General features: G+C 41.6%; 1 protein-coding gene across 2 annotated transcripts in view; it reads right to left on the bottom strand.

Moving 5' to 3' along the window:
* Msrb3 (methionine sulfoxide reductase B3) overlaps nt 1–24,704 on the bottom strand; it is a 118,777-nt gene that overhangs the window by 33,898 nt on the left and 60,175 nt on the right. For both annotated transcript variants that reach the window (XM_041673472.1, XM_041673465.1), the window contains one exon: nt 13,823–13,851. In XM_041673472.1, the coding sequence (XP_041529406.1) occupies nt 13,823–13,851 (29 nt within the window). The remainder of the gene's footprint in view (nt 1–13,822; nt 13,852–24,704) is intronic.

Consider the following 24,704-nt stretch of genomic DNA (forward strand, 5'->3'; position numbering starts at 1 on the left):
TAAAACAATAATCTCAGGCCCTTTATGCTAAGCCTAATAAATCTTAACACTTTAATGAATATATTAAAGATATCACAAAAGCTGCATTTGAGTTGAAATGCATTCCTAATTTATGCTTTTTGACTAAAAAACAGGCACAATTTGATAAGGTTGAACAACTTCAAGTGGATGGTAAATTGATATATTTTTCCTGTAATATTTTACTAGCTGTAAATTTTAGGGCAGAAACAAGATAGTGGTCATTAAAAACAGAATGTGAAAATATTTTAATCTTCAGCCATTAATCATGTCAGTTTTACCAGATTCCCCCACTAAGCTATTTAAAGTAGATGAAGGCGTTTTCTAAGCCACAGGTTTCCTGGTTTCGATCATTCTATATAAAGCCATCCTACTGCCTCAGTGACAAACTCAGATAAAGATACAGAAGCCTTCGATGTTTTGTTACCTAAAATTGTGACTTGAATTGTGATACACCACACATGAGTTAGAAAAACATTCTTAAGGAAGTTAATGCCAAGGGGGAAAACCATAAATCTAGCAGTAAGAAAAATAAAAATGAAAAAGTTGCTACCAGTCAATTTTATACATGATCCCACAACATTACGACATATACGTATTTTGAAAAACCGCACAAGACTATTTTCAGAGAAACTAAGTTAAAACAGAGTAAAATTACCATGTTTAATACTGCAGTTTTTACCTACATCTTTAAAATGTGCGGAGCCCATGTAGGGAACAATGAAGCTGCAATGGAGATGTTGGAAAGCACCCTGACCAAGCGGTGGACAATAAGGTTGCCATAGCGACAGATGTGAAGATCCTGGGATCACCCTGACTAAGCACCTCACTTCTGCCATCCCTGCTTTAGAGAAAATCAGTCCCTCAGCTTTGTTTTAGCGCCATCCATTCCAGGAAAGAGTTTAGACGAGCTAAAATATTGTTATTGTAACTATCATAGAAACAACTGCTAAATCATCTGTATAATTAACCAGGTATGGAAGAGGACTCCTGCTTCCTTAGGGGGATAAGCAAACAGTTACAAAATAGCAAATTATCTGTCTGGTTTTGTTAATTACAAAACAAACAGCAGAGAGAGGCAAAATTCTTTATGCTTAACCATATAATTTGTTCTAAGAGTTACTTTTGTTAGATGCCAAATAAGTCTAAAGCAATTCACAGCTAGCTAAGGCAATGCAGAAACCTTGATCCTAACTTAAGTTCAAGGCTGTGTGGAACCGAACCTGTAACTTAAACATCCAAGCTTGACAGCAAGGTCTCCTTTTAGGTTACTGCCACTTAGGAACGTTTCTTTTTCCAAAACATCACAGCCCGTACACAAAGTCACCTCTGTGGTTCTAATGCAACCTACAGATTCTTAAGTTACATAAAGGAGCAACGCTATTACAAAGAAAAACTTGAGAAAATAGTTGCAGTGCATCATGACTAAATTTAATATAATTCTTAAGCTTTGGGGGAACTTTTTGTATTCAAATGTATCTTCTGTCTATTGTTTCATAAATATGATAATGCTACTGAGAACACGTTTTAGCAACAATGGACAATTCTAAGATCTAGCCATGCAGTTCTCTATAAGAACTGAAAAATCATATAAGCATACAATGAAGAAAATGAATATTCTAGCAGACAGAATATCAACATAAAAACTCAGATTTTCTAATAAATAAGTCAGTAAAAGGCACATGTCCTAACAATATCTCAAGGAAAACTGAAGACCAAAATGTAAATTGTGATGTAAAATACATTGAATTAATTCTTATACAATTGAGAAAACAAGTATGTAGATTAAAACAGACTTAAATCAAGTCATGAAGTATAATGCATTAAACAGACTCCTATAAACTGGGTGGTGGTGGTGGTGCACTCCTTTAATCCCAGCACTCAGGGGCAGAGGCAGGCAGATCTCTGCGTTCAAGGCCAGTCTGGTCTACAGAGTGAGTTTCAGGACAGCCAGGGCTACACAGAACAACATCGTCTCAAGAAAAAGATACCATCTCTTTGTTCACTCATGTTTTTAGAAACATTATGTGGATCTCTTCTATATATAAATTGAAAAATCATAAAACCAGTGATTGTCAAGAAATAATTTACTCAAATATGTTCATACTTAGTTCCTAAAATGAGAAATTAGGAAAGGAATTTTAAAAATAGAAAATACTTTTTATAAAATATTTATTTTATGCCATGTGGTGGTGGTGCATACCTTTAATCCCAGCACTTGGGAGGCAGAGGCAGGCAGATCTCTGTGAGTTTGAGGCCAGCCTGGTCTACAAGAGCTAGTTCCAGGACAGGCTCCAAAGCTACAAAGAAACCCTGTCTTGAAAACCAAAAAAAAAAAAAAGATTTATTTTTATCATTTTTAATTATGTCTATGAGTGCCAGGGTGTGAGTATATGAGTGCAGGTGCCCACAGAAGCCAGAAAAGGGGATCAGATCTCCTGGATCCAGGTTCACAGGCAGCTGTGAACCTTGGGTGCTGGGAATGGCACTTGGGTCCTCTGGAAGGGCAGTAAGCATACTTAAGCATTGCGCCCGCCATCTCTCCAGTCCCCAAAGAACCTCCAATAAAAAGTTCTTTTCTGTAGTGTAATACATAACAGAAAAGAAAAAGGGAAGCTATTTACACATAAAAAGTTTTAAAAGTCTGGCTGAATATAGAGTTCAGTGGCAGGACATTTGCCTGGCAAACATGGCCTTCAGCTAGAACTCCAGCGGAAGGAAGGAAGGAAGGAAGGAAGGAAAGAAAGAAGGAAAGAAGGAAGGACCTAGCAGAATGTAGTACAACGTACAACTGTAGCCCCATATTTGGGAGGCGGAGGCAAGAAGACAGCCAATCCTGAGCTACAGTGAAACTATGTCTAAAACAAAGCAAGACCTAAAAGAGTATCTTTGAAACATGTAACAGAGTGTTTTAATATTATAGACAAAAATAATGCATAGCTTCTTTTATTTTTCTTGTTCATTAATAAGTAAACCCTTTTCATATTAGAATAAGTTTCTAGACTCTTACTGTTACAACCAAGAAGCTTGTTACTGCAGAGATTTTAGAGCCCCAGGATGATGAAGCCTACTTCTGCCCAGGATAGGAATGTTCCAGCAATGTTCTATGTTCTGTTTCTTTAAGAAAATGGCCACATCAGTGATTGACTTGGACACTGGTTCCTACTCTAAGGTAAGTATTTGCCCTCCCTACAAAAACTAAAGTCACCTGTATTTTAAGATGAAATCAAAGAACAAGTGACCATTATTTCTATGGAACCAGTTTAGTCTCAAGTACTTCTTTATAACATATCCTGTGCAAATATCTTTTTCAGTGAGTGATTTCACACTGGTGGGGTAATTTATAGATAGAAAACACAATTCAATATCACTTTTTTTTTTTTTTTTTTTTTTTTTTTTTGTCTTTCGAGACAGGCTTTCTCTATAGCTTTGGAACTTGTCCTGTTACTCGCTCTGGTAGACCAGGCTGGTCTCGAACTCACAGAGATCTGCTTGCCTCTGCCTCCTGAGTGCTGGGATTAAAGGTGTGCACCACTACTGCCTGGCCAATATCACTTTCAAAATTCATTCCTCAGTAGACTACCAAATCTAAATACTTTTTGAGTTAGGGAAAACATCAAAAGCCATGTGCATATGTGAAGGGAATTATGATATGCAGGTGGGGAACAGAAGTAAATAGATTTTTACCACATCAACCCTAAGTCTTTAAATTTATATAGAGCATTACATTGTAAACTGTGAAATCAAACCACTGAAGCTCTAACCCAAGTCTATCACTATCTGACTGACCACAGTAAATAACCAACACACCTGGGCTAATAATATCTGATCTATTCAAATTAAATAAGCTAATAATATTAAAAACTTAGTACCTACAAAGTCAACATACCAAATGCTATTGTTATCTACAGAATTATGCCCAAATTCTTTGTTCTTTGCCTTGTGGTCTATAATAAAATTTCTTTCAACAAAATTCTCTAGTTCTAGTGGGTGACTTACTTATTCATCCTGAAATATACTTGCTGCTGGGTCTTTGCACTTGTCCCTAAATGGCTATTTAAAATGTTCTCTTTTTTATCCTGAGGACCTTCTACACTTTAATTCCCTTTCTAAAGATTCTCCCAGAATTCCATTGTGAAAATCAACCACGTTGCCTTGAACCTATGGAAATCATTTCTTCGATGAGATCGTAAGCTCCATGGAAAGAAAGTAGCATCACATGTCTTCCCCTGTCTTACATGTTGTGGTAGTTTGAAAGAAAGTGGCACCCAAAGGAGTGGTGCCATGGGTAGGTGTGGTCTTATTGGAGGAAGTGTGTCACTGTGGAGGCAGGTTCTAAGGTCTCATATATGCTCGAGATACTGCCCAGTGTCTCAGTTTACTTCCTGTTGCCTGTAAGATGTAGGACTCTCAGTTACCTCTCCAGCACCATGTTTGTCTGCATGCTACCATGCCCCACCATGATGATAATGGACTAATCCTCTGAACTGTAAGCAAGCCACCACAGTTAAATGTTTTCCTTTATAAGAGTTGTCATGGTCATGGTGTCTCTTCACAACAACAAAAACCCTAAGACAGAAGTTGATTTTAGGAGTGGGATATTGCGATAGGCCAGACCAAGTTTTTATTTGGAATAATACGGGCATTGGGAGTATGGGTTAGGAAAGCAGTGGATGCTTTAAGTGCTGTTTAACAGGCCACACAGTAGGAACATAGGAGACAGTGGTGCTAAGAGTGATTTGAACTGTGTGGGGCTGGTTCAAGAGGTTTCAGAAAAGAAGAATTTTAGTATGCTACCTAGAAATTGTTCTTTTGATATTTTGGTGAAGAATGTAGCTGCTTTTTGCCCTTGTACAAAAAAAAATTGCCTGAGGTTAAAGTGAAGAGTTTTGGATTAATTCCCTTGGCAGAGGAAATCTCAAAACAGCCTAGTATAGACTCTGTGTGTGTGGTTACTAGTGTTAACTCTAATGAAGATTTATAATAGAAAGGAGCAAGCTGAGCAAGATTTGAGTAGAAAGGAACACCAGAAAGTGGAATGTAGCTAAATTTTGTGTTTGAGGAGATAAACAGTTAAGAAATGAAATAAGGGAGTGGTGATCTCAGGGTAAAATCCCACCCAACTAATTTTTCCAACTTCTAAAATAAAAATTAAAGAAAAGCTTAAAGCCAGATGTGGTAGTACATACCTTTAATCCCAGCACTCAGAAGGCAGAGACTAGCAGATCTCCGAGTTTGAGGCCAGTCTGGTCTACAGAACAAGTTCAAGGACAGCCAAGCTTAGGCAGTAAAGGTAACCATCAAAACCAGAAAGCTGGTGAATATGTAATTGAAAATGGGGGCCATGTTTCAGCCTCAGCAAGCAGCAGAACTTGGCAGCTGAGGTCACATGGTTCTGGCTTTAGAGTCAAGAATAGAAAAAAAGGCATTATGGAATCTCCCTTCGAGGCTAAGGAAAGGCACTGAGGCCAGGCTTGTGTCAGGGATGTCCCTCAACAGAGGCCTAGAGAGACCACTATGGGAATCTGTGAAATTGAAGCCTCAGTTATCTTGGAGATGCCAGAGTCATGGCATACTTGCCAAAGAGAGCAGCTAACAGGCAGTGGAACCAGCCAGAAAGAAGTGTGTTAAGAGAAGTGTGTTACAGTCAACGGAGAGAAAGAAGTGTGTTACAGTCAACAGAGAGAAAGAAGTGTGTTATAGTCAACAGAGAGAGAGAAGTGTGTTACAGTCAACAGAGAGAGAGAAGTGTGTTATAGTCAACGGAGAGAGAGAAGTGTGTTACAGTCAACAGAGAGAGAGAAGTGTGTTACAGTCAACAGAGAGAAAGAAGTGTGTTATAGTCAACAGAGAGAGAGAAGTGTGTTACAGTCAACAGAGAGAGAGAGAAGTGTGTTACAGTCAATGGAGAGAAAGAAGTGTGTTATAGTCAACGGAGAGAAAGAAGTGTGTTACAGTCAACAGAGAGAGAGAAGTGTGTTACAGTCAACAGAGAGAGAGAAGTGTGTTACAGTCAACAGAGAGAAAGAAGTGTGTTACAGTCAACGGAGAGAAAGAAGTGTGTTACAGTCAACAGAGAGAGAGAAGTGTGTTACAGTCAACAGAGAGAGAGAAGTGTGTTACAGTCAACAGAGAGAGAGAAGTGTGTTACAGTCAACAGAGAGAAAGAAGTGTGTTACAGTCAACGGAGAGAAAGAAGTGTGTTACAGTCAACAGAGAGAGAGAAGTGTGTTACAGTCAACGGAGAGAAAGAAGTGTGTTACAGTCAACAGAGAGAGAGAAGTGTGTTACAGTCAACAGAGAGAGAGAAGTGTGTTAGAGTCAACAGAGAGAGAGAAGTGTGTTACAGTCAACAAAGCTGAAAGGAGTTGGAGACCTGAAGAGCACCTTGACGTCAGACATGGAGAGCAGAGTCTGGAGTCTGTTTGCCTAGCTGGTTCTCGGTCTTGCTTTGGTCCTTCCCTCCATTTTGGAATGGTAATACATATCCTTGCCCTCCATTTTGGAATGGTAATACATATCCTTGCCCTCCATTTTGGAATGGTCATACATATCCTTGCCGGTATATGTTGGAAGTATGTGGTCTGCTTTTTGATTTTGATTTTACAAGTGAGTATACATAAGAGATTGTATGACTCTCAGAAGGAACTTAGAACTTTAGACTTTTTAGATAAGTTTAAGACTGTTATAAGCTATGGGGACTTTTGAAGTTGGACTGAATACAGTTTTGCATTATGATAGGACTAAAAGTTATTGGGGACCAGGGAGTGGAATTTGGGGCTTTGAAAAAAAATGTTCCTCAAAGGAAGTGGCACTATAAGGAGGCATGCCCTTGTTGAAAGAAGTGTGTCACTGTGGAGGCAGGCTTTGAGGTCTAATATATGCTCAAGATACCACCCAGTGTCTCAGTTTACTTCCTGTTGCCTGTAAGATGTAGGACTCTCAGCTCCTTCTCCAGCACTATGTCTGGAGACACACTGCCATGTCCCACCATGATGATAATGGACTGAACCTCTGAGCTGTAAGCCACCCCAATTAAATGTTATTCTTTATAAGAGTTGTCATGGTCAATGGTGTCTCTTTATAGCAATAGAAACCCTAACTATGACACAAGTCCAAGCAGAAGTTGGAGTAGAAACATAGATCTAGGTACTGTTCCAACACTGTGAGAGCGTTACTCTGGGCCAGAGTTCTGAAAACTAATAGATCATAAGCACAACCACATCACTGACAGTCGCATCTGTGCCAACATGTACCCAAACTTATACTCAGCCATAACTACTAGAATCTACAAATACCTGTGTGGCCTTAAGTAAGTTGCATAACTTTCTGCAGCTCTGCTTCCTTCACTGATGACCATGGCCCAGGAGAATGTATAAAACTTAATAAGATTTATGAAAATATTTTTAATGGTAAAGTACTATGCAAATATTTTCACCATTACCTATCATGAACACCACAGCTAAAGTTAGGTTTCCTAATAATGAGAAACAAGAAAGAGCTGGACCTATTTCACCAATACAGTCATCACTGTAAGCCCATAAATATTTTATAAAATAACTGACTGAAGAGTAGGATATGTGCCAGGCAGCGATAGCACATGCTTTTAACCCCAGCATTCAGGAAGCAGAGGCAAGGGATCTCTGTGAGTTCGAGGCCAGCCTGATCTACATAGTGAGTTCTAGGATAGTCAGGGCTACACGGTAAAACCCTGCCTCAAAAAAACAAAAACAAAAGAGAAGAGTAGGATGTGTTTCATGTGTGGTTTAGTTGTGGACTCTTAGCCAAGCCCACGGCTGCACATCCTCTGTGCTGTGTATCTCAACTACGCCCCTCCTTAGAGAGGAGGACCAGGACACCTGCACTAACAGTGAGAACATTTTCCCAAAGAAAACCAAAACTGGAATGTTCTAAAAAGACTATCTAAAATCCTCCTAGGAGTCTGCTGTATTTCAAGGGAGAAAATCTATAGCTTTATAGGATTTAACTCCAAAGAAGAAAAAAATAAAAAAGATATTATAAATTTTAAATTAGTGCTCTAGCAGCAAACACAAAAGCCAAAAGGCCAATGAAACAGTGCTAGAAATAAGACAACTTTACTTCTGAGAAAGTCTCAGCACTCGGCCCGTGCTCTGGGGCTTCCTGCCTTCACTTCGCTCATGAAAGACAAAAGATGATGTACTGTGATGTACTATGTGTTTCTCCACAACCAGAGGCTGTCCAAGGGCGACCTGACCTCTCACACCAGCCTGGAACAGGAGAAGCAAATGAGGGAATGCCCAGGGCACAAGTTACAAATGCGCATTCCTGCTACCCTCCTGTTACCCTTGCTTGGTGACCAGGGGTTGTGTAATGTCACTCTGACGCAGACTTTAGCACCATCAGGTTGTCCTCATAAAAGCTGAGTAGGAAACACTTACGGACTGAACAATGTAAAGAAAAGTGAATTTGTCTAAACTTAAAACATATTAGCTCAACCTTAAATACCAGAGTTCCTAAGTCACCATCTGGATCTAAAATTAGTCTTGTTAGCCCTTCTCTGCTAAAAGCACAGAGAAATACAGGGAATTCATACAATGGACCAAGCGCTGTAAGAGTCTAGGAGAGAAGGAATTGTGTCTACCGTGTTCACGGCTGCTGCCTCAACATCTGGGACGTAGCATGCCCAGGAGATAGATGTTGAATAAATGAACTGTTGAGCAGCCAGTATTTTTCTTGTTTCTGTTGAATGAAGTCCAAATATGGGTTTCAATATTCATACAGAGAGATTCATATTTTATTTCCTTTTCCTTCATTGTCATTAAAATAAGAAATTTAAATCACAAAATTGTAAAGCTAAAATGTATTGTCAATGTAATCATACGAGAATGGAAAATATTTTCCTTATTAACATCTCTGGAGAAGGGGAAATTGCTTAATTTGCTTGCAAGTTTAAAACTCCAGTTCTGCTCTGTCCAAGCTCTCCATCTCCTTTAGCTTACTGCCTCTCGTAACAACCCCCTCAGCATTCGGTGCCTTTGGGCATCAACCGATTCTATTCTTTGATTTCCTCGCCCTAGTGCGGAGATTCCTTTTAACTATAGATCATAAAAGTGACACTAGCTGCTTTTTGTTCCTTGCATTTTTTTCCACCCTTCGGGATAATTATATTCTTTCGTGCCTTTGATTATCGTGTCGCTTAAGACCTCCTCGCCTCCCACACTGAGTCTTTAGTTAACAGAGCGCTGCCTGCTCCTGCTCTCCACACACTAAACCATGCTCATTAGGTTTCTTAATCCTCCATCATTTGCTTTCATGAAATCTTAGGCCTCCGAGACGCCGTGTTCTCTGAGCCCATTTCCTTACAGCTATTGTTTGTATAGCTATTAAATCCAAGAAGTGCAGGAGCAGCAAGCACTAAACATGAGCTTATTCGCTTTCTGGAGAAAACTTTGTTTGGAATGGTTATGGGCCTTGACACTCTACCTTTTGCCTTGGCACTTCGCTTTTCACCCAAACATTGCCTGAGATGTCCAGCTGCAGCATGAGGCTGTAGGTGGGCTTCAGCAGATAGTTGTTCATTTGTAGCCACCAGAATTTAGATAGGAAATAGCAACACCCCATTGCTGATTAGTAAATTCAAACTACATCTTTGCATTGCCCCTGGAATTTAGAGAAGAATAAAACCCATGTGTTTTTGCAGTTATTTTGCAAGGGCTTGGATGGCACATAAGTCCCACAATCTCACTGAAGACCTGGGTCTTTTCAACCCCTCACCCTAGTTTCTCTCCGCCCGATTCCCTGGCATGTCTGCTAAGGGCTGTATTCAGAACAGCCTGCTTCCCATTTTATTTCTGATGCTCTAGGAGCCTTTTGGCATGTGGGCTGAAGGAGTGAACGCATTTTCCAGAGGTGCCAAGCTTTACTCCAGCAAAGCTCACACTTCAGCTCTGTCCACGTGGGTTTCTGATCCTCCCCATCCAGACGACAGAGAGCAAAGCCAGAGTTCTTTATTTAATTGCTTTGCATCCACGCACTGACCTCCAGGGCTCTGTTTATAAAGCCTATCGTGCAATGCGCTCCACAGTCCCCCGCCTTTCATAGCGTGTTTCTCCTGAGACCTGGTAGACAGTCGTGTTTGATCACTGCAGTAAACTCAATGCTCGGCTTCCTCCAGAATCAACTTACATCCCTGCTTGGGTGGTGAGATGACAAGCACAGCTTCTTGCTTCTTCTGAACATAAAAGGAAGTCTGTTTGACTCTCTTTAGTAAGATCTCCAAGTCAGCAAGTTCTGGGGCCAGAGACAGCAACGAGGAACTCGTGTTAACATAAAAAACTTTCAAGTTTCTTTAGAAAGGAGGCCAGCTCATTCTTCTCAACCAGCAAAGCCAAACTTCAGGTCAGTGAGTCATAAATCAACAGAACACATTTTTAAATCAGTGTAAAACTCAGTAAGTAGAAGTCACAAAGAGAAACAGGAGCTCAAATCTCATCCAGACTCATCATGAAGACAGGACGTTTCTGTGATTCTCAGATTAGGATGAACTCAGCGCCCCTGCTCCGGCTGCAGGGTTCCCTCTTTAGATGATTTACCGGAAGAAGAATTTCAGTTGCTACCTGAGCATGAACACTCAGAGATGCAACCCTCTGACTGATAACCCATGTGTGGCTCACACTTCTACTGCAGGCAAAAATCTTGAAAACTTACTTGCCCTCCACTCAGTAGGAAAAAACAATTTGCATTTTTTTGAATATCACATAAAATGTACTGTCCCTTAAAACATTATGATGATACAAGCAAAATTAATGGCAAATTAATAATAGTAAAATTTAGATGATAGTTATGCGGTACCCTTTGAGGAATACTATACCCCCTACTTTTAAGTATGATTAAATGTTCAGTATAAAAAATTTGGGGGGCTAGAAAAATGGCATAGTGGTCAAGAGAATTTACTACTCTTGCAAAGGACCCAAGTTTGGTTCCCAGCACCTACACAGCAGCTCTCAACTGCCTGTAACTCAAGTTTGTGGAGACCCAACACCCTCTTCTGGCCTCTACAGGTACTGCACACATATGGTGTACAAACTCATGCACACACACATATACCTAAATAAATTCTTAATTTTAAAAATTAATTTATGAAGCTAAGAAGATTGTTCAGTAAAGTTCTTGCCTTACAAACATGAAGACTTGAGTTTGATCTCCAGAACCCACATATTAAAACAAAAAAAGCTAGGCAAGGTGGCACATGATTGTAAATGCTTGTAACCACATCACAGCAGCCTAGACACAGAGAATAGGGTCCTTGAAACTGTTGGACATCCATCTAGCTTACTTGGCAAGCTCTCAGTCAGAGAAATAAGGTTAGACATAGTGGTGCATGCCTTTAATCAAGTAAAAATTATCCCCTGCCCTACACAGACAAAGACACTCATACACACTCATACACACACACACACACACACAACCACACACCACATTTAAAAATTAGCAGAAGGCTATCTGTAGGCTTTGTTTTTTATAAAAAAAAGATATAAGCAAAACATTTTTTTTGATTGCTCATTTGATGTGTACTCAATAACTGATTTTTTTGAACTATGTGATGGCAATGAAAACCTTCCTTTCTCCTAAATCTTACTGAACAGCCAGAAACTCTCTATACAAATGACAGATGTGCAGTAAGCTCAATTCAAAAACCGGATACTTTCCTTAACAAATAATTGTATGCATGTATACATATATTTGTAAAATATCTTTGCATACATGTCCATATACTTTAATATCCATTTCTCTATGGCTAGCTATTGATCATCTTATTTAATGTTTACTTTTCTTTGGTAAGAGTGGCACCATTCCTCAGCTAAAGAGCTTAGTTTGTCAAACGGCACAACATTAGACAACTTTAGTATTTGATGAACAACAAAGAATCTGAACCTATTCAAGTCATACATTTAATTGTTCCAATATGTTATCTTATTCATGATATAATTCATGATAAAATTTGCATGATACAAAATACCACCGAATTAACGCCAGGTTTCCTTTGTCTGATTCCTCATCAGTGGTGAGCTTAGAGGGGAAATTACTTACTTCTTAATTTGAAAACATCTAAATTTACTTCATAGTTGGATGCAAAATCAAAGAACAAATAAACTTTTAATTCATATTCCCCACAAGATCTTAAGCATCTCTAACTGTAGTTTTCAGAAACTGAAGAAAGGAGCTGTGGCTGTGGCTGTAGCCAGAGACCCGAGGTCAGCAGAGGGAAACGTGAGCCTCTGCAGATGCTAGAGCTATTCCGCGGCACACACTAGCCTTCTGTGCATGGGCTGAGCAGCACACTTGAATTTGGATTAAAAATCTTAACATAAATTATTTGACTTTGACAATGGCAGCCTAATATTTCAGTTTTGTGCACTATTCCCAGCTTTCACCTTCAAAACGAAGCTAGTGGACTTTTTCATTTTTAAAAACCACATTCCAGGTCTTATACTTTTAACACCAGCTTGCCTGGGTTTTGTTTTGTTTTTGTTTTTGTTTTTTTAGAGAACTAAATTATATAATCAATAAGTAACAGGAATTATCTTGTGACTTGGTGATTGACTGACAGGATTATTAAAGCATGTAGCTTTTGTGTAAAGAATTTATACTTCATCAATTTATTTATTTTTATACTTAGAGATTTCAACTATTAAAATGTTTTCACCCTGATTGAGTCATAAAAGAGTCAAGTAGTTGTTTCTATGACATCTCAGTGTTAGTCCCCATACTGTTATATATTTACCTGTAACATTAGTGGCACACATGATCAGAAGCCCAGAGCTCTGACTGGGCAGAGAGGCAGTATCCTGGTTTTTAATTAGGTGAATCTGTTAGGTCAAATCTGCAGACTCCATTAGCTGAGGTGAGGGTCCCTCCAAACCAGAGAAGCTCATGAAGCTGTGCCCACAAGGACAACCAGGCTCACAAGAAAGAAAGGCAGGCTAGCTCTGTGGTTCTTGTCAAAGGAACTCACAGCCACTGGATTCCCCGTGCTCAACAAGCAAGCACACTTTAGATGAAGATGCAGCGGAACTCACGAGTCACAGTGAGTTTCACTCTGCCGACCAACAAGTTATGTCATTTTTCCTGCAAATTATTATCTCTTAGGACTGAAAACTAATGTTAATACATTAACAATCCATCAAAGGGCATAATTCCTTGGTAACCAAAATGAGACAATTTTTGTGCTTTAATTTAATACCAGGTGCTCTGCAGTACCCAGATCTCAGCAAGAGGTAAAAGATAACAGCCAATCCCAAGGACGATGTAACTACATCCATGCTTGATGACAAGAAAACACTCATGGGACCGGTGACGCTGCAGTAAGTGGCAAGTTCTGTCTCAATGGATAGAAAACAATAGCTTAAGACGGTTTTAACTTCCATCAGCACCCCCATAGAGGCAGCCTACGTCACAGACGAGTTCCCATCTCTGTGTATCCACGCCCCCCAATCATTTGCAGAGACTCTTCAACTATCTCAGATGCTCTGTGCATCTACAAAGTGCATCTCATGCACGTCACTGCTGTGAGCGGGGAGCATGGGCCCTCGGAAGATGCACGGCATTTACTGCTTAGTTCCAAACTGTGAACGAGCCTGAAGTGAACTTGTCAATCATGACGTGAAGCAGCCCATAGCCCTGCTTTGAGGTGGGGCTCGTATTTTGAAAGGAGATTGTCAGTCGTTTAAAATCAAAATGGTTCTTGATGTATTGAATCACTTTTCAGAGAATAATGTAAAAAATAAAATCACTCAGAATAACATTATTAACGTAAACATACCTGAACCAGAGTCATATTTGGTTTCTGACCTGAAAAACAAACAAACAAACAAAATTAATATAAAAATTGTGAAAGGTCTGAGGTGGGGAGGTGCAGTAATTATAGATTTTTATATAACGATCAAGAAATAAAATCATATCCTTAAGTGTAACGCTATATTTATGTCAACCATTCAATTGAATGCATATATTAATTCAGATTACATAGCAGGAAAAAATATCTTTCAAAGTCAGCTTTTCAGAGACGGGATTTTATTTTTCAAAATATCCAACCTTTCTTCATAGATGATCTTTCTTCAATAGTAATATGGAGTGATACAAAAAAGTCCGACACATAATTATGCCTTTTACTCTATTATTAAAGATTTTCAATTCCTTAACATGAAGTAGGTCCTTAGCAGAGAGCAAATGAACTCAGTAACCCCAAACCCTTAATAAGGAGGAAGAAGAAACGGTTCCTTGTGGGAACCTTAGGTTTCAGATACAGGTTAACTCTGGCTGTAAATCCAGAAGCCTTTGAAGCCGCTGGTCTGGCTGTGGGAAACTGCTGTTGGTAATTACTCCCGAGAAGCCGGCGCTGCGCTGTCAAGCAGAATTAACCCCGGGACTGGGCCTATCCACACAGGCCCTATAAGACAGCATTGTCTATATCTAGCTCTCAAACCAATTAGTGGGCATGCTCAGTCGGGTTTATATCACACATTAGCAATCAACGGTATATACCTTCACAGCTGCCCCGGCAAGATACAAGAGGCAAACAGCAGGAGGCCTGTGGGATACTACATTGACAGAGAAGATTTGTCCCCACTGTGGAAACGCAGTTAACTAACTGGGAAAGGGGAACTCTTTGAAATCACGCCACAGTACCGAAGTGGTTTTGGAAGGAGGAGTTTGCCTCACTTAACTTGCTTCAAGAGAGCTCATCAAAGAAGAAAGGGGAAAACAAGGGGCTTCTTTGGTAACAAAAATTTTCTCAAGTACTCTCAGATTTCACTTATTTCTAAACAAAATCAACAAATTTTCATATACATATTATATATAAGCATTCATGGTTATATACACACAGACATAAATGTGTGTGTGTGTGTGTGTGTGTGTGTGTGTGTGTGTGTGTAACCACAGACCTGGTTTTGTGGGGGGTTTCTCTATATGGTGCTATGAATTGAATCTAGGGCCTCACACGTGCTAGGCAAGCACTCTGCCCCTTAGCTCTCCCCTAGTACAGCCAATCACAGAGTTCAGCAACCACGTCTAGAATGTAGACCCAACTTCCTTCCCACACCTAGCCCTAATCTCTGTCCTTTCTTTCTATGCCCTCCCATTCCCAAGGCAAATTCATGTCACTTGTTGATATTCAGGATTCTGGGAAGCCATGCCTCACGGTTACACCATCACTGATGACAACTATAGCCTCTTGTGTGTTACTCTACTGGCATCCTTACCCACTTCCTCCCTAGACCTCAGTTAGGCCTTATTAATCTTTGTAGCCACAGCATTGAAATATACCTGGTATATGCATTCAGATGTCTCTCAAGGGAAACTAATGATAAAGATCTTGATAAAACATACATTTTGAGATATGAAATATTATGTCAAAAAACTTTCCAAGAATCTTACCTTGTCCTGAGACAGCTGGTCAATGTGTAATATATACCCATAAAATGCACATAAAACATTTTCACAAACCAATTAATCCCCCAGGCATCAAATAAAAAGTAGAAAACATTTTCATAATTCTCAGATATAGTATTAAACATTAAAATACATTGTTAATAATTAAAACATAATCATAAAATTAATATGGTCAGATTTGGGGTTAGTGGAAACTGGTCCTACAACATCTGTTCATTCAAGTTCCTATGAGATTTTACACACTCACATAACCAGAGATACAGTCCATGTGTCATGACTGCTCTTTGGGAACATGAGTAGAATAGGGATGGGAACAAGCAAAAGAAACAAAGAACACATAATATACAGATGGGCAGCAGAAGGAGGTCAGGGTGTGCAGCCACCATTGCAAGCACATTCCTTGCAGGCTTAGTTCTAGTAGTAGCTATACTAGGTACCAAAATACAAAAAAGAACAACGCAGGACACAAAATGGATAAAACCGTGCAGTTCCCAAGACACCCACTCTATTCCTAAAGTCGGTTCCTTCGGCAATCACCAAGGGAAGGAGTTTGATGCTATTGCTGCTTTCCAACATGCATTCACCCCTTTTCATTTTCCAAAGTGTTAGGCACTCGACTGCATACAGGTGAGATGATATTTCCGCACTATTTAGCACCTCTCTTGTGGCTCACTGCGACCATGTGACCTAATTATCTTGCACCAGGCTCCATCTCTTAAAGGTCCAGCACCCGAATACATCATACTGGGGATCAAGGCACCAGTCTGTGAACTTCTGGTGGGCACACTGCATCCACAGGCAAATCACAGGAACAGCTTACACGAGCATTTACAAATGTTTGAGTGTGAAAACAAAGATCCGGTGAACTGGAAGTCAGAAAGGGTGCCGGGGTGACACTAGGAAACTCAGCTGAGTGAGCAACAGAGTACTCACATGCCTGCCAAGCAATAGAGAAACAGTGTGTGTGCTCTACTTGGGATAGCCCCACTCCCCCTGCCACCTAACCCTGAAATGTTACGCATATTAGCTTCATCATTAGTGTTCTGGGGATTACCAGACCAGGCTAATTCTTTGGCCCCATAGCCCTGGCACACCTTTCTGACACTCATCGAAGTTATAATTCCATAACATATCTGTTCGTATGGAGTTTCCTTATACTGTATGAATTAGATATTAATTGTGAATACAAGTAGGCTTCCCTGTGGCATTCCCCACACATGTGTACATTGCTTTGTCGTGATACCCAGAGTTCAACAGCAGCAGCAGAAACTATTAATTGTCTTCCTGAGAGCAAGTATCTCTTTCCCCAATAACGTAACTGCGGCTTCTGAGAGGGGCTAGGATACACCCACCACTGCAGGGAAGACCCCTGTGTGAGCACTGCTCAGTGACTCCAGGAGAGCCCCGTAGCCCAGCTGAGGCCTGAGAGGTCAAGTCTGTCAGTGAGTGTTCTCAGAAAGGAGGAGAAAGGGTATTGACAGGGAAGACCCTCCTCAGGATCTCTGCTCCTTTCCTGCCTTCAGAACATCACTGTGTGAAGATGCTGGCTTGGAACAGCCACAGTGTCTTACAGTCCCGAGCTAAAGGCCAAGACCACCTCAGTGCCGCTCAGTGCAGATCAGCTAAGTGAGAGGCAGGCCTAGAGGTATTAACAGTGCTCTTAGTCGGGAATTTCTATTCCAAATCCAATGCATTCTGTTTCTTTTAAATCAGAGAATTACTAGATGATTCCTCATCTATCCTTGTACTTAAAATTTATATTTTGATAATAATGTTACAGATACAGACAAGATAAAAAACACACAAAAACAAACCACATGTAGGCTACACAACCAAAATCCACGGAAACATTAAAAGTTCTGTCTATTGGCTGTATAGTTGTTTCTTTTAATCAGTCACAAATGTCCAGAAATTTGGAAATCAAGCTTATTTATTAAGAGAGCAGCAAGAACTGAGGCAAGCCACGCTGGAAACAAGATCCACTTACAACCGCTGTGGTGGACTGTGCAGTTGACAACATACTGTACTGTGCATCTTCCACTTCCTTGTGAAATAAGAAAGTTAAAATTTTGCAAATACTAGGTTTTTTGCATATATGTTATGGCTATGCACCTTGGTGTTCTTGTGGGGCTCCTAACAGTGGGAGTGGGGGTGTCTCTGACTCTTTTCATCTTGGGACCCTCTTCCTCCTAATGGGTTGCCTCATCCAGCCTGGATGTGAGAATTGGTACCTTGTCTTATTGTAACTTGTTATGCTGTGTTTGGTTGATATCCCTGGGAGGCCTGCTCTTTTCTGAAGGGAAATAGAAGGGGAGTGGATGTGGGGGAAGAGGAGGACTTGAGGTGGGGAGCTGTGGTTGGGATGTAATGCAAGAAAGAAGAATATATAAAAAATTTTGCAAATATTAAAAACGAATAAATCATGTTCAAAAGATAAGCCTAAATTCATTTCAAAACATTAATATCCGGGAAAACAAACTGAGACATAAAATGATGAGAAGGCAAGGAACAAAATCTACATTAAATCTGCTAGGACTCTGCGTGCTGTGTGCCCGGCTCATGGATGTCTGCGTGCCGTGTGCCCATCTCATGAGTGTCTGTGTGCCCAGCTCATGAGTGTCTGTGTGCCCAGCTCATGGGTGTCTGCGTGCCGTGTGCCCATCTCATGAGTGTCTGTGTGCCCAGCTCATGAGTGTCTGTGTGCCCAGCTCATGGGTGTCTGCGTGCCGTGTGCCCAGCTCATGAGTGTCTGTGTGCCCAGCTCATGAGTGTCTGTGTGCCCATCTCATGAGTGTCTGTGTGCCCAGCTCATGAGTGTCTGTGTGCCCAGCTCATGAGTGTCTGTGTGCCCAGCTCATGAGTGTCTGTGTGCCCAGCTCATGAGTGTCTGTGTGCCCAGCTCATGGGTGTCTGCGTGCCCAGCTCATGAGTGTCTGTGTGCCCAGCTCATGAGTGTCTGTGTGCCCAGCTCATGAGTGTCTGTGTGCCCAGCTCATGAGTGTCTGTGTGCCCAGCTCATGAGTGTCTGTGTGCCCAGCTCATGAGTGTCTGTGTGCCCAGCTCATGGGTGTCTGCGTGCCATGTGCCCAGCTCATGAGTGTCTGTGTGCCCAGCTCATGGGTGTCTGTGTGCCATGGGCCCAGCTCATGGGTGTCTGCATGCTGTGGGCCCAGCTCATGGGTGTCTGCATGCTGTGGGCCCAGCTCATGGGTGTCTGCATGCTGTGGGCCCAGCTCATGAGTGTCTGTGTGCCCAGCTCATGGGTGTCTGTGTGCCATGGGCCCAGCTCATGGGTGTCTGCATGCTGTGGGCCCAGCTCATGGGTGTCTGTATGGGTGTTTACGTGCCGTGGGACCAGCTCATTTTTCTGAACTCAAGGGACTAGAGATACAAACAGACCTTCTGTCTCACCGAGGGAACCCTGTAAAGGAGCAGCCTGAAGCCACACCCCAGCTCGTCCACTTTCTACCCACTGACCCTGGACATGCTCATTCCCACTCCAGCATTGTTTATTACCCACAGAATATGGTAGAAAGATAACTTTAAAACCCTCTGTGCAGATTAAGATGACGCTAAGAGAGCCTGTGTCACATCCTGGTACAGCAGAAGTCATTGTAAGCAGTGATACTGTGTGGGATTAACCTATGACAGCAAAAGCATTGTAAGCAGTGATACTGTGTGGGATTAACCTATGACAGCAAAAGCATTGTAAGCAGTGATACTGTGTGGGATTAACCTATGACAGCAAAAGCATTGTAAGCAGTGATACTGTGTGGGATTAACCTATGACAGCAAAAGCATTGTAAGCAGTGATACTGTGTGGGATTAACCTATGACAGCAAAAGCATTGTAAGCAGTGATACTGTGTGGGATTAACCTATGACAGCAAAAGCATTGTAAGCAGTGATACTGTGTGGGATTAACCTATGACAGCAAAAGCATTGTAAGCAGTGATACTGTGTGGGATTAACCTATGACAGCAAAAGCATTGTAAGCAGTGATACTGTGTGGGATTAACCTATGACAGCAAAAGCATTGTAAGCAGTGATACTGTGTGGGACTAACCTATGACAGCAAAAGCATTGTAAGCAGTGATACTGTGTGGGATTAACCTATGACAGCAAAAGCATTGTAAGCAGTGATACTGTGTGGGATTAACCTATGACAGCAAAAGCATTGTAAGCAGTGATACTGTGTGGGATTAACCTATGACAGCAAAAGCATTGTAAGCAGTGATACTGTGTGGGATTAACCTATGACAGCAAAAGCATTGTAAGCAGTGATACTGTGTGGGATTAACCTATGACAGCAAAAGCATTGTAAGCAGTAATACTGTGTGGAACTAACCTATGACAGCAGCTTGGTTAGCAATGCTTCAGCTAAATGAGAACAGGTTGTAACACAAAAAAGAACTTGTATAGGTGCAGTGTGAAATGATACAAGAAAGACAAAAAAGAACAGCAATAAAAATGTCTGGAAACAGGAAGAACGGTTCTGCGTCACTGGTCCTCTGACAAAATCGCCTGATGGAGTGGCTTGAGGGAGGGAAGAGTCACTGCGGCTCACCCGTCAGGAGGAACGTCCATAACGGAGGCCGAGGCCCACATCTTAGCCAATCAGGAAGCAGACAGTTTGAGCTGGACACAGGTTTAGCCTATCCCCAGAGACCTACAATAGTTAGGTAGGTCCCGCCTCTCAAATTCCCACAAGGTTCTCAGACCACACGACCAACTGGAGACCAAGTGCTCAAACACACGGCCCCACGGAGGACACTGAATATTTAAATATAGCATTCTGCCTCGATCCCCAGAAAACACCTCATAATACAAAGTGCATGCTGTCCAGCTTCCAGTTTTAACTGTCCTAACCCTGTTTCACAGCCCGAAAGCCCATTGTCTTTCTGAAACTGCAGGCAAACACACGCTGTGAGTCCCTGTAAAATAATATTTAAAGTTACATATTCCTAACCTACATTGGCACGTTCCTACCACAAAAGGGAGGCATAGGGCATAGCAAGGAAGCTCTGGACCAAAATAAGACTGAAACCCAATGGGGCAAACGCTAAACTCCGTAGCTCCATGTTCAGCACCCACAATTCTTGGCAGCATTGTTTGAGTGCTAGTGGGTTAGGGTAGCCTTGCCCCACAGGGCCCCTCGGGAAGCCCGCAGCTTTCCCTAGCAGATTCTGTACATTCCTGGCTTCTGCACTGCGATTTGAGCTTCATCTCCACAGCATGACCAAGATTGGAAGATTGGCCTCTAGACAAGACTACAGGGAGAGAAACGAGGAGGTGGCGGGTCTCTTCACCATCACCCTGAGACCTGGTCTGGCACACTGGACCTCCAGTTCTGAAGCCCTGTGCCACTGACTCCAGAAGTCATGAAGTTCTCCAGATCACATCGAGCTTTTGAAAAGCAGAGTCGAGTTTGAAAACGCATGTCTGTAAGTTCTCCAAGTAATCCTGGGACCTGCTAACTGAGCCGGCATTCCTTTAACATGAAGAAAGCCTCTCCTATTTACACCCGCAAAGTTTCTCGCCTTCCTAAGTATTCCGACTTGTTTATTTTACTAATTTTCAAAGTAACTTTTTTGCCCAATGGGGAATTAAAGAAGGTCCCTACACACTGTATGAAATTCCACGTGGAAAATATTTTCCATATCACTGTAATAAAGTTCTTTGTGAGAAGCGCTGAACTAAACAGCAAGCAAGGAAAAATCTGTTGGAGAAGCCCCCGACCCGTGTGTGTGTGTGTGTGTGTGTGTGTGTGTGTGTGTGTGTGTGTGTATTCATTCACCACTTTCTTAGTGAACTTATTAAAACTACTGTTTTATTGTATAGCTCTTATCTCTGTGAACAAGAGTCAAACAATGACACCTTGGGTTGCAAGGATTTGGACTGGTCAGCAGACCACCTAAAATGACTTGTCAATAAATAGACAAGTTTCATGTCGTCAGTAAAGTTATACTCCATCAAAGCCCCGAGCAGAAAGACATATGAAAGACACATACCCAGAAGCCTTCCTGCCAATCTGGAAACCAGGCAGAGAAGGTCACTGGAAGGTCGAAGCCTGCATTAAGCCATAGCTGAGAGCATTTATGGAGTGCTTACTATGTACAAAGCACTCTATTTGAGAGCATTTATGGAGTGCTTACTATGTACAAAGCACTCTATTTGAAAGAAGAGGCCTTCTATAAAGTTGCCATAATTCAACCCGTAAAAGCCCTTTATAGTTTAAGATCAATGGCTTGAGCCTCCTTGAAGAGCAAACGGGTGGTGGGCTCATACTGAAGGAGGCAGGTGTAACTGGTCAGTCGGTGGTGAGTGGTGTCTCAGCTTGAACGAGTCTTCGCAGTCTATGTAAATTCCACACTCTGGGTGGTCTTTCAGAACATTCTCAAAAAAGGCACACCAGAGGTAGCAGTGCTAATTTATAGTTATGCAGACTATGAGTCATGGGACTGCCATTAACACTATACACTTAACTAAATGCACGGAAGTAAAACGTGCAAATCCCTGGCCGTATAATGCCAATTTTCCTTACAGCAGAACCCATGCAACTGGATGCCACCGAAACCCAAAGCAATCCATAGATTTTAAGTTTTTGTTTTGCATACCATGCCAGCTAGTAAACATAAAACATGAGCCACAGGAGGAGCCCGCCCCTTCCCACTGACACATGATCATGGCATACAGGATGGATGAAGCAGTTAGTGGCCCAAAGTGGCTGTGTCTACTCAGTCCCTGGTGTATGGAGCAGTGGAAACAACGACAATGTCCGTAAGAGCTGCGGGTTCCAAGTACAGCTCTACATGGTAGGAACGCCAGCTGACGTAGAGAACTAAAACAAGCTGAAACTCACCCTGGGGATGGACAACTACTAACCTTAGAAGAGGCTGTTCCCGGGAGAAAGCCCAATCATCCTTCCAAAGTTTATCCCAGGACCCTCAGTCCTCTTTCCCTCATCTTTAGCTCAGTCAATGTCTCCACATCTACCATTTTCTTCATTAAAAAAAAGCAAAGCATTTCCCTGAGCCCATCTTCCTTACTGCTGGAGGGGATGGGTCTTACCCACTCCTTCCTTAGCTCTCTTGACCCAGTCATGACCACTGTGGTTTCTGGGATAATCCTCCACTTAGGTCTGGGGCTTGGAAGTCAGAGCATACCCCAACATGGTAGTCCTCATACTGAAGTATGTTTCCAGTACCGACTCACCAGGTCAGTGGTCCCCGTCCTCCCACAGCTCCAGGCGTTCCTAGCTTTCTGGGATCCCAATGCTGCTGGCATGCTCTTTGTTCTAGATTTACACATCCATGTCTACCCCAGCATCTCACAGGTCACAGTACCAGAATACTAGCCTCAAAATAGGTTTTTTTCAATTGAGAGACTGATTCTGCAGCCAAAGGATTCTGAAACCATTTCTCACGGTATTTTGCCCTGAACATGTGTGTGTGTTATAGGTAGGTACTCATTTGATTTATGTTAGTTTAGGTTTCTCAGTAAACAATTTATCCCTACATAGAAGGCACTTTTTTGTTTGCACAGAACGCAAATTAATATTTCATTGACCTAGAGTTGTGCAAAACTAAGAGAACCCATTTGCACAGACACTGCTATACAGACCTACATTCTTGGTTATAAACTCAAGTCTACCTAAACTGCATTCTTGGTTATAACTCAAGTCTACCTAAACTGCATTCTTGGTTATAACTTAAGTCTACCTAAACTGCATTCGTTATCTTCCCTCCCATACAAGGTGTCGAACATCTAATTAGTCATTACTAAGAGCTTTGTCGCCAGTCTCACAGGTGTTGACAGCTATTTTGATCTCCTGCTGAGTGCTTTTTCAGCATGTGTTAAATCGCCATTGATAGCACTCAAATCAGATCTCCCACTAATGATGCATTCAAGAAACACAGCCCTCCAAACCCCGAAGAGCAAAAAAGTCTATTCAATGCCTGAGAAGGATTCAAAATGATGATCTTCAGGAAGCTCGGCGAGACATAGAAAACATCATTAGACAATTCAGTGAAGCCGGGCGGTGGTGGCGCACTCCTGTAATCCTAGCACTTGGGAGGCAGAGACAGGCGGATCTCTGTGAGTTCGAGGCCAGCCTGGTCTACCAAGGGAGTTCCAGGACAGGCTCCAAAGCTACAGAGAAACCCTGTCTTGAAAAAAAAAAAAAAAAAAAAAACCCAAACCAAAAAAAAAAAGACAATTCAGTGAAATTAGGAAAACAATGGATGGTATTAATAAGAGTAAGAAATTCAGCCAGGAAATTGAGCTGACTAAATAAAAAAGGGGGGGAGCAGGGGCATGGCCAGTCGGTAACGTGTACAGCCTGCAAGCATGAGAGCCTGCATTTGATTCCTAGAAGCCACATAAAATAGTTGGGCATGGTGGTTCATGCTTGTAACTGGGGAGGCAGAAACAGGCAGATCTCTTGAGCCTGCTGGCCAGCAAGCACAGTCCAATACTCAGTCAACCGAGGCAGTGCTGTCTCACAAAATAAAGGGGGTGCTACCTGAATAATGACACCCAAAGTTGACCTCTGGCCTACATGTGCAAGTGCGCACCCATGCACAAGCACACACACACACATAAGGGGGAAGGGGAAGAAACATAAAGGAGATGGGGGACACCATGGAAAAACCAAACCTTCAAGTTATAGGCATAGATGAGGGAGAAGAATCCAAAGTCAATGGCATAGATCAAATATCCAACAAGATCAAGAAACAAACTTGCCTAAACTACGGAAAGATACATCCATAAAGATATAAGAAGCACACAGAACACCAAATAGACAAGGCCAGAAAAGAAAATTTCCATGGCATATCATAGCTAAAACAATAACGACAAAGAAAGTGCACTGAAAAGCTGCAAGAGGAAAAACAAAACAACAACCACGCGTCACATGTCAAGGAAAACTTGTCAAAATACCAGCTGATCCAGAAGAACCTGAAGCAATGTATTCCAAGCCTGCCTGGATAATTTACCCAGCAAACCTTTACACAGTAATGGAAGGAAAAAGAAAAACTTTCCACAATATAAACAACCTTTTAAAATTATGCCCAAAAAACCAAATGTAAAGAAAATACAAGAAGCATTATTTCAGGTTGAATAGAGGGTTGAGCATAGCAGACAGATTGTAGAAGGAAACACAAAGCTATCAGTATTAAAACACATAATACCAATGAGAACACAGACAATACCAAAAGTCAACCATATAATGATTACAATTAACACACATTT

This window comes from Microtus oregoni, unplaced genomic scaffold (assembly GCF_018167655.1).
Source record: "Microtus oregoni isolate MIOR12 unplaced genomic scaffold, Mior012 000001F_ref0000356, whole genome shotgun sequence".
Lineage (NCBI taxonomy): Eukaryota > Metazoa > Chordata > Mammalia > Rodentia > Cricetidae > Microtus > Microtus oregoni.